Genomic DNA, 15,516 nt, shown 5'->3' with positions numbered 1-15,516 from the left:
AACAACTGTACGGGCCCCCCCACCTCATCCTCCCTCGACACGGAAAAATTCCTTACCGCTATTTTAGCGCAACGGCTAATTTACTATCAAGAAAGACAATAATAAACAACTCCTTTATTTTCACTTTTATGTAAAACAAGAATAAAGCAGATTTGTTTGATACACAAACAAAGCAGATTTGTTGTTGCCATGTACAATGTAATCAGCTGCCCTTGGGGGGCCCCTTCCAGCTCCGGGCCCCCGGCAATCGCCTGCCTGCCTTGCCTGTCCCGCTGCTAAACCTTTGGTAACAACACGCTGTATCCTGGCACTCATCCGTAGATCATGTATTGTGAGAAATCAGAGCGGCGCTGAGTGCGGCGAGCTCACTCGCTGTCTGCCAGGCCTCCCCATGGGCACAAACCTGAACCCTAGCAAAGGCTCATGCCTGAACAAGAGCGGGACCTGGCTGTGCTTCCCAGAGGAATCTCTGTTCAGCGTGTAGCTAATGCTCGATGAGGGACACGCAGCCTAAACAGGCCTTCAGACCGCCTGGGGCCCGTCGCTGTCTAATGCTTTCAGGAAGTTAAATATTCACATTTGCCACAAAGGAGGGAGAACGCTTGCAGCATTTAGGGCATACTCACTCTAACACCTTTGGGACCTGGGTTGCCCTCTGGCCCAGCCAATCCCTGCAACAGAAAGTAGGGGATTAATTTTGCAATATATATATATATTCTGTAAAAAGAATTATCACAAACATCACATTGTGTATACAAATAAATCTTTAATCAGCATAAAACAAATCAAATTAATACTGGCTAATACTTCTTACTGATCATGCAATACTTATTCAATTACAAATCACAAACAATACTCTCTAAATGTCTTTTTCACTATCAAAGGTGTTACATGACTTAAGATGTTATTGTATTGTTAATATTAGAAAACGTCATAATAGTTTAACAGATTTATAAACATATTCTTTTGCTAAGCTTAAAGTAATTTGAAGAATAACAAAAAAAAATCAGCAAAGAATAAATAAGAGAAGTTAAGCACAGACAAAAGTACGATAGTAAACAACCATTTACTCGGGATCAACTTGAAATTGCTGAATAAAAACATGAATAAAAACTGGAAGTTAGTTACTGCACCTGCCTGCCAGGGTAACCTGCTTCCCCAGGCAAACCAGGCAATCCTGGCAAACCCTGTGCAGGAAAAAAATAAGAATGTTCTTGTCCGTTTTCCCAGTCAAAGGCTGGAAGAGGCTGCCTTAGCAATTTGCAAGGTAACAGGGGTCATTCGTTTCGAAATCACAGACTCAGTTATACATTTCTGTCCAACAACCTGCTTAGAACGCTTTGTGTTGTTTCCCCTTTGGAGAATAATTATTCAATTGACTGTAAATAATACTTTGAAACAGAACAATTAATTTTTATATTGCATAGACCAGAGCTCTTCAAATCTGGACCCCGTTTCCAAATCCTAGCTGTGTTTTCAGTTCTCCCAAGTGGTTAGTTTAATAATCACTGATTCTGATTGGCCACAGAGGCTTCACACCTGGCTCACTGGGAAAGGAAGGCTGGAAAACCAGCAGTGTTCGGACCTTAAGGACCGTGATTTGAGTAGCCCTGGTGCAGGCAAATCATGAGTCTACCAAAGAAAAACCAAAATAGAAAACCAATAAAAAAAAGCATTTTGTGCCAGCTAGACATTTTAAATTGTAATTTTGGCCAAATATGACTCTTTACTTTATTATGTGCATTGTTTTATTTAGCAATGCGTCCTCCTGCCCATCAGAGCTCCTGTGATGTAACTCACTCTTCTGCTGCTCTGATTTCCTTCCAGGAACTTGTAGTTTAAATGAACAGGAGACTAAGTGAGTAATAATTTGTCAACAATGAGGTCAGAGGTGTACTCCGCATTTTATCACGTTTCAATAACAATACAACCACACTACCTGGAACAGATAAGTTACTTAAAAAAGGCCTGAAAGAAATTAGAAAAAAAAATTCCAGGTGCCCAAAAAGGAATACAATGCTGGTGGTGACCTGCTGTTCATTTTAAAGATATAATATTGAGGCGGAATCTCTGACGAGTATTTTCTATTTCGTAGAGTTGGTTGACAGAGAATGTAGGTTTTTAGTTGTCACCATTAAGTTTTTTGAATAGTTTAAATGAAAATACTTGCAATATCGTGTGTTTCTTCAGAATGGTGTCAAAAGGAATTTTAAAAAAGGAGGTGTAATATCTTATAGCTTATTCTTTAAACGTACATGCGATGAAATGATATCAGGTTGAACATGTCTCTCGGCAGTTCCTCGTCTGAACGTGCGCTGCTTACCTGTTCGCCCGGCAGTCCTGGCAACCCGGGGTATCCCTTTGGACCCTGGAGGTCAGAGAAACCGCGACTTATGCAAAGAACAAAGCTGATCTCCTCCCTTTATGACTCTGATTGCAGGAGAGTGCGGCCGGGATTCTCACGGGAGCCTTGAAAAACGTTTCGGGGGTACCGGACCCTGCACTCGGACCCGAGCTTCGCTCTCACCTGTATGTGTGTGCATGTCTCAAAGGAGGGAATGACGGGACATGCAAGAACCAGGGAATTCTTATATATCTGTAGTCATACTTGTACAAATAGCAATAAAATGCATCATGGTCATCCAATCAAATTAGGGGCCAGAACTACTGGACCAGTCAGACTGAACCTCTCTACCCTAAGATGCTTCAGATATCTACACAGGGGGGTTTCTACAAAACTAACAATACCTTTTAATAAATGCCATTGAAAGAGGAAAAAGATAACACAAAATTAAATTACAGTCTGTCAAATATGGAAACATTAAATATTGTTTTCTATAGTAACCCACTAAAGGGTGGCCTGTCTCTTAAAGGGGTGCTGTTCCCCAGATAGCAGTTCATAGTGCAGTGAACAGGAACCATTACTGGGGAAAAAACACGGAATGTTAAGCCTTCCTCATCACAGCCAATGGTTTAGCGCCACTTATTAAATCAAGAGAAAATTGGCATGAATGCAGTTGGTTTTCTGCCTATTTTTTAATGTAACGCTAAGCTTTATAACAGAGAAAGTCTTATTTTAGAATGACGCATAATTAGCATATATTTAAATGCATGGATCTCTCTGCTTTTATGTACTTCAGTCTTAGGTCTTGGCTCCAATCTAATCCTACAAGGGTGTTCTGCTAAATCACAGAGATAAATTATTTGACATTATTACCTATCCTGAAAGGATAACGAACTTCACAGCTGTAAACTCTGACGTACACGTCTGGGAAACATCACAAAGTTAAATTTTGCTGATTCTGGAGGAGGATCAAAACATTTACAAAGGAGACTGACAGCTAGAATCTTAGGCATCATTAGCTGGTTATTCACTTCAGCCACAACAAATGCAGACTTTGCTCCTGGGGGATGAAAGGTAGTGTTCAGCGTCCAAACTGGGGGGGGGGGGGGGGGCAGAGTCTGGAAAGTTCTGTATTAGTTTTTCACTGGAAAGTTCAATGTCTTTTCTCATCTTTTCTATATAAGCAATATCTTATCTTGCATTTTACAAATGATTTAACTCAAGAGATTGCAGAAAAAAAACTTACCATTTGACCTGGTAAACCAGGCGGACCTGGTAGACCTGAGGGGCCCCTATCGCCCTGAAAAGAAAAGCCAAAATAATAAGAATAAATATTGAAAATAGCGGTGAAGAATGTCACTTGCGATAGAAATGGTGACGACAAACATGCAATGTAAAAATATCACTATGCAACAGGATACCACGAGAGAGCACGGCATGCTGGGTAACTGACTGCTGGTTCGGGTTCTTTACCTTTTCTCCTTTCGGTGCCTGACCTGGGGACATTCCTGGATCACCCTTGGAACCCTGTTTCACACAGATTCAAGAAATAATCAGTAATTGTGGAGACTTGCACAATTTCCCCTACAGCCACTCACAATATGGCAAAGTCGATGCTGTAAATGTCACAAGAGACTACAGCAGTTGCATAATTGGATTAGAAAATGTCTCCTTCCAAATGAAACAGTTCACTTACATTAGGATTTTCATGTAAAGGTCTTATTTGTACCTTGAGCCTTTAAGGATTGTGTTCCGGATCCAGTAAAGCATATATACTGCACTGTATAAAGCCAGTGACTTTACTATACATTCACTGTGTGCTGCACAAATTAATTATCCAAATGCTGGTCAGGGGTTAAACAGTGTAGAAATTCCATAGATACTAGCAAGTCGTAACATTTATAAATATTTCACATTAACAAATCAGACTATTCTATAGCTAATCATTCGATAACTAAAGTCACATAAAATGTACTGAATGTAACGCATGATTCGTACAATACAAACAAAATTATACAAATAAATCTATAATTAGGAAAATGTAGCAACCACGTATGACAGGTTTTTGCACCAAAGAGTTTAAACAGATATCATGCTTAGAATCAGTGCGTGGGCCTGTAGCCTGAAATTTTTATTATATTGTATTTGAGTACTGATACTGATGATACAGTATTTGTATTCGGGCAGCTGAATTGATGAGTCATTCACTAGATTAAAAGTGGGATTCATCTGCTTTAAACCACACCCTCTGTCTGGACTTTTCATCAGTCTAACATGCTTTAACGTAACATTTGTGATGTAAATCCCATTACACGGCACAGACTAATCTTTGCACCTTGATTTGCCAAATCTAAAGAGTCTCCAGAGAAGCACAGGAAATGCTGAATTTTTTTTTCACACAGGATTATCAGATGACAGACGATGACTCAGTTGGCTCACTGGAATGTTCTTTTTATAGGACACCAGCTGTGTAACTTAACGTCTACTTCCTCTGCCCCCTTCAAGATAAATAAGCTAATTTCACAATTCAACATTCCAAGTATTAGATAAGCAACACTAATTAACAGTCATCTTATCCTGTGTTCTTCAACAACATTACTGTTTGAGATTACAGTTATTATTTCTGCATTTTTAACTCTACCTTTCCATGCAATGGTTAAAAATGCGATGCATTCTTTCCTGCACGACACTGCTCAATTTCTGGATTACAGGATCTAACTTTACACACAAGTGCAGAGCAATACTGGCAGGGAGGTGGATTAAATTTGACTGGTTCAGTTGTAGCTGATATGATGGGTGATTTGATAGGACAAGAGTAAGGTAGCCTATGGAAACGATTCATTAGCTTTTTCTGAGAGGTCGAAAATCAGGACTTGCAGAGATGCAGAATTTATTCCTCTGGGTTGGTAAGGCTCCGCTGTAGAGCAGATATAAGGTAACGAGGCCAAGATTCTAACACCCCAAGCCTGTACAAAAACCAACCACCCATCCATCATCCAATCACTTATCAAGAGAGGGCCTGCATCCAATCTCAGGCAGCATAAAACACATGGCAGGGATACACTCTGGACAAGATGCCAGTCAAATGCAGGGTAGATGCACTCACAAACATACACTATGTCTTTGGATATAGGGTGGAAACTGCAGCACCCAGAAGAAACCCACATGACAACCTACAAATGCTATACACACACAGAACAAGATGGGATCCAAACCCCAAACCCTGGAGACGAGTTCTCTGTTCTCTACTCTGGTACTGGCAGAGTCCAGCTAAACTGAGGCACCCACAGAGAACGGGTTTATCTAATTGTCCAGTAAAACTTTACTTGACGGGAAACAAATAATATAGTAGTACACTCTTACTTTTTATTAATTAACCAAAAAATAAGTATTTGTTGCGTACTGATCCCATATTTGTTCATCATTAATCAAACATAAGAGTTTATGTATCTCATGCAGTTATTATATTTGTTCATGATTTGTACTTGAGTAGTTAGGGAGTTACTTGTGCGCCCTCAAGTAAAGAGTTGCCAATTATTTAACCTGGCTCATCAGACAATTGTCTATTTATAAATAAATAACAATTCAAGATTAAGTACTTCTGCGAAAGCATAGAGACAATATCAGTAAACAAATGAGAGTCTATACTTCTATACGTCTGATCTAATAGGCTTTTGTCATTCTAGAAGGAAAAGTTTAGAAATGGTCCGGTTGCGGTTACGCCCCCTGCATGTATACAGTATAACGTGAAAATGTGTATCATGGCACCAATTTTATTGCACCATTTTTTCACATGAGATAGTTTGATTCACTGTAACTATGAATAACATTGGTATTTACAATATTAATGAATGACAAGAAATAGTTTTAAATGAACACTTCCACAGCAGACAGCAGTATTGCGTTAAGGCGTGAAAGTCAATGACAGAAGCAGACATCCATCCTCTCCTTCTTCACATAGCAGTCATGAGTCAGATTTATAGGCAAGTCAGAACAATAATATTGCAGTAAATAATAATAATTATACAGTAATAATAAAAGTAACTACATATACTGTAGTACTATACCATATCTTGAGCCAACAAATTGTTCAGCCATGTATTGTTTTCATATGTAGTGCATGTGTTCATTATTATGAACCATTGTATTTAAATGGGGGGTGGCATGGTGGTGCAGTGGTTAGCACTGTTGCCTCACACCTCTGGGACCCGGGTTCGAGTCTCCGCCTGGGTCACATGTGTGTGGAGTTTGCATGTTCTCCCCATGTCGTCGTGGGGTTTCCTCCAGTTTCCCCCCACAGTCCAAAAACATGCTGATGCTATTTGGACTTGCTAAATTGCCCATAGGTGTGCATGTGTGAGTGAATGGTGTGTGAGTGTGCCCTGCGATGGGCTGGCCCCCCATCCTGGGTTGTTCCCTGCCTCGTGCCCATTGCTTCCGGGATAGGCTCCGGACCCCCCGCGACCCAGTAGGATAAGCGGTTTGGAAAATGGATGGATGGATGGATGTATTTAAATGGATTTTTTTATGCAGGGTAATAGGCTTAATGGCAGTCCATTCGTAAGTACGAGTTGTCCGTAAGTCAGACATTCTGAACCCGGGGACTCACTGTACTAATCTTCAAGGTGTGTTGGGGGTCTGCCTCGGAAAGCTTCTCAAAATGGACTTGATTGTGGCTGGTATTTCTGCTGGCAATCCTACTTATCTTTAAATATAAAACTATAATACGCAAAAACGCAATGTGCAACAATGAGTAAATGGAAGCATTCCACTCACACACAGCCCTCCATAATTGTCATCAATGAGACATTTACTGCTTTCAGGGCCAGGAAATCATATCTGTGTAAGACACAGCCATGAAGAGCTATGTGGGAACCTTCAATCCTGAAGTAACCGATTTTCAAAGTGTAATGGCTGGACCAGGAGGCTCTTCAGAAGGTGACGTGCACAATGTGTAATCTCCACTGAACTGTGACCTTACTCAGGTGCTAAATGATATACGCAAAGCGAAATGTGATGCAGTGGTCACACTAATTTACAGAGACTCAGAAGGTCAAGGGTTCAATTTCCAGGTGGGACTCAATTCATCTACCCCTGGGCTGGGCACCTAAATTGCTTCAATTAAACGCCTGCTGTTTACATAAATTTTTGCACTGTGGGAAAAAATAATGAATTTGCTATATTCATAGTACGTATGTATAATTAACACAATAATATCTAGATTACTTCATATATTAAAATTACTTTTTTTAAAGGTTTATGGAAGGTTATGAACTGATCTTTACAGAAAGAAAAACAATCGATAATTTTCTTTCTTTATCAGCAACTTCACCATCCACATTCAATACGCTTGTTACATGATTGAAGATTTTTGTCACATGCATACCATATAGCTACATGGAATTTATAAATAATTCAATCATAATTATGAATTCCACACTGTGAATAAACAACGTAAAGATGGCCTCCACACTTGTGCCAAAATTACAAATTTTCTAGCTGCAAGGCATTTTTCACCTGGTAATGATAGCTGACTATGACATACTGCTTGGTGATGTCAGTGAACCACAGGGCCTGCAGGGATTTTCCCATGCGCTGATTCTAAGCCCTCGGCTGTGGGCGTGCGTGTGCACACACGTGTACATGGGTGTATGTCACTATCGATCTCCATGTCCACGTGTCTCTCTCACGATTCGTTCAGCATTCGCTGTACATAGAGAGTGTCATAAGCATGTCTTAGAAACCCACTGAGAACATTGAACAACTCCCGACTTTCCAAGAATTTGACAGATGCCAGATCTCTGACATGATGCTTTCCTTAGCTGGAATGCGTAAAAGGTCCATTCATCAAGAGTCAAAAGGAACATGCAAAACTTTCCCCAAGACAGCTGGGCCAGCCCTGCATCTGTGCAGCGGGTTCTACTCGATTGACCAGCCTGAAGACACAAAAGCTCTTTGACCAGTGGAAATTGAAACATTTATGCCAAAATCCTCTCAGTGACTAGTTAAACGTGATGAAAATATAAAATGTATTAAAACAAGCAACAATGTTGGAATATTTAAAACCACTTGTCCAAAAAAACGTCACTTATGACACTGAAGCGTCAACTCATTAGTTATATGGATTCAGATGTCGCAGTAAATATTAGGACACAACCACTGTAAATTTGGAAAGGAAGAGCAGATCAGAAATGGCATGTTCAATCATCTTTAGCCATTCAGATGATAACAGTTACATCAGTTTGCCGACTTGCTTAAATCACAATGACGCACACTGTCTTCCAACAAGCACAATGTCTGGCCAGGTGTCTTTCCATCTCACGTCCGCTCTCCCAAAAGCTGACAGCACTTCATGAAAAGGTATACAAAAGACATTTTCTTCTCATTCATCAGCACGCTATAACACATTGTCTAATATCCAACCCCCAAGGCACTGTTCTGCTCCAAAGCTCAATAAACATTCATGTAATACAACATTAACACTCCTTGTTGGAATGATACTTAATTTCTTTTTTCACGACTACATTAATGGAATGTACAAGGGTCATTAATGTAGAGCAGGGGGATGTGAAAAGATGCAGGATTTCTTTTACTTTACTAGAGGCATATTTGTGATACATCCATCCATCATGTAAGTGCTTCTCCTGGTGAGAGTCAAAGGAAATATTGAGCATTTTAAAAGGTAAGACTGTTAAGACCTACCTTGGGACCAGGTAGACCAGGTAATCCAGGGTTTCCGTGCAGACCAGGTGGGCCCTGCAGGATGAAGCAATCATGTGATCATGCACAAAAAAAAAATTACAGAAAAACTAACATAAAACAATATAAAACAAAACTAAAGAGAACTAACTTAGGCAGACAAGGTATCCCACATAAAAAGGACAAATAATGATTCTGAAATAAAGGTATGTTTTTGCTGTATACAAAGCATACATCCACAGAAAAAAGATATGTAGATTATTTCAAGAATGTTCCCCTGAGATCAGAAAAAGTTTATCTAATCTAATCTAATTTACAACATCCATTGTTCACAAACCCTCATATACATATTTTGGTGCAGTCTAGTCTAGTCTGTTGTACGCCAGACATGACTCCTCTTCTACAGCCTATCACTAGAAAAACCCAGGGAAGACCAGAGTCCCTTTGCCACTTCTGAGGTAATATGTGCGAGTCATGAGGCAGCTTTGGGGGAGAAGGAAGAGATAAAAGCTCAGATGACTGAGTGACATCTTGGGTTGTTTACAGCGTTTACGCCTTAAATATTGTGACTCATCACTGCTACTTCAAATGAACCAGTATTAAAGAACCAAATAACTGAGAAACAGTAGATTCCAACAGACCATTTAGACTGAATCACATAAAACTTCCCACTTGATGGATTTTTAGTGCTACATACAGAGGCGGACTAACTTCTCTGGGGGTCCCAGTATGACTTGAATTATTTGAGTAATTTTTTTTGGAGCCGAAAGAGAAACGACGGAATTAAAAGCATGTATTCAAATTGCATTTGCATGGTAATTTGATGAACAACGCAGCGGAGAAACGCGATCCAGGTAAATCCCTATCAAAATGTGGGGGGGATGTGGCCAGGTGTAAATGGCTCATGCTTACGTTTATGCTAGCTTTGAACTAACCAATAACATGATCGTTCACTCTAATGACGGTTCACTCACTCTTGTTGATCTTGTCTGAGGGATAACACGCTGTAGTTATTCTGTTTATTTTTTTCCTTCTAAAAATGTCTGGAGGTGTTAAGAGAAAACTAGGCAATCAGTCAATAGAGAAAAAGTATGAAATCATACTGCAGCTAGAAAAAGGAACAAAACCGGCAGACCTTCGTCGTCAGCATGGCATTCTAGCAAACACCATTTCAGGATGGAAAAGGAAGGCCGACGTGATAAAGCAAATATACAAAAAGTCTGTCTTTGATTCAGGAAGAAAAAAACTTAAAAACAGATGTCGACAATGCAACAAACTTTCCCGTCAATGGTCCCTTGCTGATGGAGAAGGCGGACATCCTTGCTGCAAAGCTAGGACACCCTAACTTTAAAGTAAGTCAGGGGTGACTGGATCGTTTCAAAAAGAGGCACAACATTGTCTTCAAAGCAATTAGTGGAGAGAGCGCTGCGGTTCAACAGAAGCAGGTGGATTCATGACTCAAATGCGCACACTTTTGGATACCTATGAGACTCAGAACATTTTTAATGCTGATGGAACTGGAGTGTTTTGGAAATGCCTTCTAGACAAGAGTATGGCATTTCGTGGGGAGGATTGTCATGGTGGAAAAAAGTCGAAGGAGCGACTTACAGTGCTAGTTGCCGCTAACATGGATGGAAGCCAAAAACTCCCGCTCTACATTACAGGAAAGTCCAAGATTCCCAAATGCTTTAAGGAGACCAAAGCTCTCCCATGTGATTATGATGGCCAGCCAAGAGCCTGGACCACAAGAGATCTATTCAGTGCATGGGTGAAAAAGTTCCAAGCAGAAAAAAGGAAGGTGGCACTGATGGAGAACTGTAGAGCTCATCCGGATGTTCCTGGTCTCAAGGCCATTACAATCTTTTACCTCCCACCTAACACAACGAGTAAGGTCCAACCAATGGACCAGGGGATAATCCAAGTGCTTAAGGTGTACTACAGGAAAATGTTGATGCGCCAATACCTGCTCCATGATGAAAATAAGGCGCAGTACACCCTTTCCCTACTAGATGCAATGAATTTCCTGAGATCAGCCTGGAATGATGTGAAGAACTAAACAATCTCGAACTGCTGGATGCACTGCGTCATTCAGGATATTTCCGATGATGAGTTTCAGGCACAAGGCCGTGCAGCCGAAGAAGAACTCGCGGAAGTGGCGGAAAAATCAAGCCTTACAGCTGTCTTGGAAGAGGAGGCACGGGAGTTAGCCATCACTGACCTGGAATTCCGAGATTACATAGACATCGACAAAGATGTTGTTACAGTACATGTACTGATGGCGTGATTACCAATGAAGACAGTGTATCAAGTGTGCAGTCAGCACAGGCAAGCATATCTGCATGCAGCAATGACAACGAAGATGAAGAAGATTTGGAACCAATTCCCTCTGCTGGTGAGGTTGTAGAAATGCTACAAAACATTCGACAGTGTGGTTCTTTTGTAGGAGATGAAACTGTTTTAGACAGAATAAATAATACTGAAGCATTTGTTTTCAAGCAGACTGTTAAAGGCAAATGCAACAAAGCATTTTAGACTTTGTAAAGAAACCATAGTAACCGCGTGTACGATACTTTTCAGAGCTGTCAGAGCGAAATGACTCGTGAATTTAATTTTGACACTGGTTAGCTTTTTGGGAAAACGAACTATACCCCGCAGGTTTTTTGCGATTTTGTGAGTGATCTTTGTATTTGCAATGTTGGAGAATAAAATGAAAGGTTTATATCGAGAATTGACGGTGGTTTTTATTGTATACTGGGAAATCTCTGCTGTTAGTTGGTGTTAGTTAGTTAGTTGTTATTGTTAGCCAACAAGTGTGTACATTTTTATAGCATGCCGATCGCGTCATCAAACAAATCGCAGCAACGCTGTTGTGTAAAAAAACACCAAAAACCCGTGCATGTACATTCTCATTAATTAACGCACATCATGCACATCATTGCATCCATATTGGTTTTCGGTTATCTCGATCATCAGTTATCTCAGCACTTTTTGGCAAACCCCTAGGCCGGCGACATAACCAGGTACAACTGTACTTTATACCAGTTCACTGGTATGTCAGTGTTAAGGGAAAGTTACCAGCACAAAGTCTCAAAGTACAATAGTGAATTACAGCTGGGAAGGGGGGCAACATTGTCTTGCCTGAAAACTGTAGCTAAAAATGCAAATAACAGATGTATTATGTTGTACCCTTAAATGTAACTTCTGGAAATTCTGAGGCGGCTGCTTACCCTTGTCTTATTGTAAGTCTGCCCCTGACTACATGCAGTAAATTGAATGCTCAATCAAGGAGGTTGTTACAGGTACATACACTGTATATTAAATTCTACTGGTGAGACATTAAAATGCTACTCTGATTAAAAGATGGCCCTCTACCATGCAAGATGATAATGTTGTACCCCAGAACTGATGAAAAGCATTCCTTTCGTTTTAGTCATTAAGTCTTTTGATATAGTTTATGTCACAATATTGGGTGGTTTGAGTCAAACATCAGTGAAATGTATAACCAACATTTTCCATGTGTCGGTGATACTTTATCTTGATCCACTTTCTGAAACAAACATAAAATGTGTACTGATGTATAAACTGCTTTGTTTCTTTGAGTTGAAAACTGAGAACTTCTAAGTGGAAAGATCAATAAAAGAATGAAGTTTACTACCATTTGAGTGCACGTGGAGATGTAATCAAAAACTTATTTTGTGTTTTTTTCTTGTCCTAATCCAAGCTATTAAAGAAACTTTAGAGCAATCTTCTCTGGTCAAATGAATAGCTTACACTATATTTTCACCTGATCAGTTACAGGACATAAGCCAGAGAATTACTGGTATCCAATAGCAATGGTGTGGAAGATGAACTGCAGAATGTAATGAACACACTCATCTGTTACTGACAATTTTCCTCGTGCCCTATGAGTGACTTATGCGTAATATATGGAATGGCAGTAACGGGAAACACAAGTAGGGAAAAAAAACCTTTCAAGACCCTGAATGAAGCGATGAGAAAACATCTTTTGGTACTTACTCGAGGTCCGCGTTTTCCGAAAGGCCCGGGCAAGCCAGGAGGACCGGGAGGACCCTTAAAGAAAGGAGAACAGAGGTTTCTCAATCACACAGCAAAACTCTACATTAGGCTCTAGCATACTTAAAATGCCAGTGAAATTCTAAATGATATGAAGTGCAATTAACTGGCCATCGCTGCCTTTTTAAGTACAGTACTTTCAATTCTAGCAGGATGTGAAATTCATAGATACATATTTTTATGCATGTCAAGTATTAATGGGAAAAAACTAGGTATTCATAAAATTTCCATTTTCAAATTTACACATTGCAACTGTGCCCATTGCCTACTCCAGCCATAGGGAACAAGCAGCAGTGTACTGGGGATAGTAATATTGATCCTAAATATCATCCAGTGTCCGCTTCAACCTATCAAATATGGTCCAAATCTTTGCAATATTACTTTACTTATACTTATCGATTTAACAAACACAAGTCTATATTTTTTAAAAATGTTTTATATTAATTGGTAGGTATGACAGCAATATTCCTCTTTGTATATACAACCTCTAAAAAATACAACCGTGTTTGACATTTTTCCACTGGCATATAGGGACCAGAACCTTTTCTAGAAACAGGATCCTTTGTCGTGTTCATACAGCAGTAAGACAGATTGTAGTTCCTCAGTGCAAGTTCTGGAACCCTTTCTTAGTACCTACTTCAGACTAGGGGTGAATCTCAATATGCATACTTGACAGTACTTGCGTTCTCATGTACCCATTTAAAATCATCTTTCATTGCTGAAGACCAGTTCCAATTCTAAAAACACAAATACAAAGGACGGGAAAAATATCTAGTCTTGCTCTGGCTTAAATATCAAGATTACATTGGCTGCATCCTCACCAAGTGCCAACAATGTCATGACTCATTGCATCCCACGTTCATTCTTGGAAGGCAAGTTAGCAAGACCGGTCTTGCCAAGAGATAAACTTGCTGACCACAAGCACCGGCACTTACACAGAAGTTATGAGGAAGTGCAGAAAAGATGAAGTGGAACAATAATTGAGCAGATGAAATAATTTCTGCACTCAATTACATTTAATCCATCAATTAGTACATTTTTTGCTTGTGTCTCCATATGTCTGAAAAATTGATTCATAACCGATGTACTTTTGTCTAGTATTGCCAGTACTGGAAGTGAAACTTGCCACTGCTTATTAGCGGGATAACGTTACGTTACCATTTTTTATTTTGTGAGAAACATAAGATTGATCTGCTGGCCAGATTTATCACAAACATTTTGTGGGTCATATATGTAAAATATGAATAAATACATTTTGATCACAATCGATTCCCCCAATTAGTAACAAAACCACTTATTTGTCCTACATTGATTGGTGTGGCAGTGTAGTTTCATATCAAATTATGTATGCTATTTAACCTTTTAACGTTTGGCGCCTTCCGTGATTATTTAGCATACAGTCACTGAAAAAAATAAGAGAGCACTCTATATTTTTAAATAAATCTGCATTTTTAAATCCTGGCTTAATCCTGGTTCTGCTGGCAGAAGGCTACACTGACCAGCAGGTTGCTTCCAGGTCCAAAATTTCTGAGACAGCAGTACACAAGAATGAGGTAAAGATGGGAAATGACCAAAAACCAGAGAGGTAGAGGGCAGAAGCAATTTTCTGATACCTGAGATGACCATTAACTTGTGCAACAGTTTCTCATGAATCGGAGGATGACATTAAGTGACTTTCAAAAGGAATGGGAAACATTAAGTGCAGGTGTGAAAGGCACTGCTAGGATAGTTTGCATCAGGTTCTTAGGAGCAGGACTGAAATCCCATAAAGCGAGGAAGAAGCCCTTTATTAATGATAAACAAGGAAGAACCAGGCTTCAGTTTGCAAACAAAGTATATCTTATTCACATCCACACACCCATGAATTGAGAAATGAAACAAAAAATTGTGTTGTGGTCTCAATTTTTTCCATGCCTGTATAAAGGTTTCAGTTCCTGTTGTGTGGTGTGAAAGTGACACACGAAAGTGGCCAAGAGCTACACAAGTTCCAGAGAGAGACAGCCTAGGCACCAGGTTCCAGAAAGCGCCTATAATTACGGCGCAGTTCCAGCTCACTTCGATTTTACACTGCAGGAGGGCTGACTCGGTAAAGGTGTTGCCAAGTCTGAAGGGCGACAGTGATGTAAAACAGAATAGACAATTGTGCAGTGTTTATATGATGTACAACATGAGCACACCTGTGAGAATCGATGTGTTATGTTAGCATCAAACACTAGCAGAATTAGCTTTAGCTTGCATAAATCTGTAACGGTCTAGCCATATGCCTGACCTCTTAGTCCATCGCCCAACCAGAAACCCACCTCCTTCGCGAGTCCGGGAAACTACATCATACTGGACGGAAATGACATGTTTGACTCTGAATGGGGACAAATTAGTAATCTGTTGCAGTGAACTAAATT

At 39.9% G+C, this 15,516-nt stretch overlaps 1 protein-coding gene across 6 annotated transcripts in view; it reads right to left on the bottom strand.

Moving 5' to 3' along the window:
* LOC125708409 (collagen alpha-1(XXIV) chain-like) overlaps positions 1-15,516 on the bottom strand; it is an 87,832-nt gene that overhangs the window by 55,217 nt on the left and 17,099 nt on the right. For all 6 annotated transcript variants that reach the window (XM_048975897.1, XM_048975898.1, XM_048975899.1 and 3 more), the window contains exons 4-10: positions 13,061-13,114; positions 9,047-9,100; positions 3,818-3,871; positions 3,591-3,644; positions 2,324-2,368; positions 1,134-1,187; positions 627-671 (exon numbers count right to left, since the gene is read on the bottom strand). In XM_048975897.1, the coding sequence (XP_048831854.1) occupies positions 627-671; positions 1,134-1,187; positions 2,324-2,368; positions 3,591-3,644; positions 3,818-3,871; positions 9,047-9,100; positions 13,061-13,114 (360 nt within the window). The remainder of the gene's footprint in view (positions 1-626; positions 672-1,133; positions 1,188-2,323; positions 2,369-3,590; positions 3,645-3,817; positions 3,872-9,046; positions 9,101-13,060; positions 13,115-15,516) is intronic.

This window comes from Brienomyrus brachyistius, chromosome 15 (assembly GCF_023856365.1).
Source record: "Brienomyrus brachyistius isolate T26 chromosome 15, BBRACH_0.4, whole genome shotgun sequence".
In the NCBI taxonomy this organism is placed as follows: domain Eukaryota; kingdom Metazoa; phylum Chordata; class Actinopteri; order Osteoglossiformes; family Mormyridae; genus Brienomyrus; species Brienomyrus brachyistius.
The sequence above is the reverse complement of the archived record's forward strand: the minus strand, read 5'-3'. Positions and strand labels throughout refer to the sequence as shown.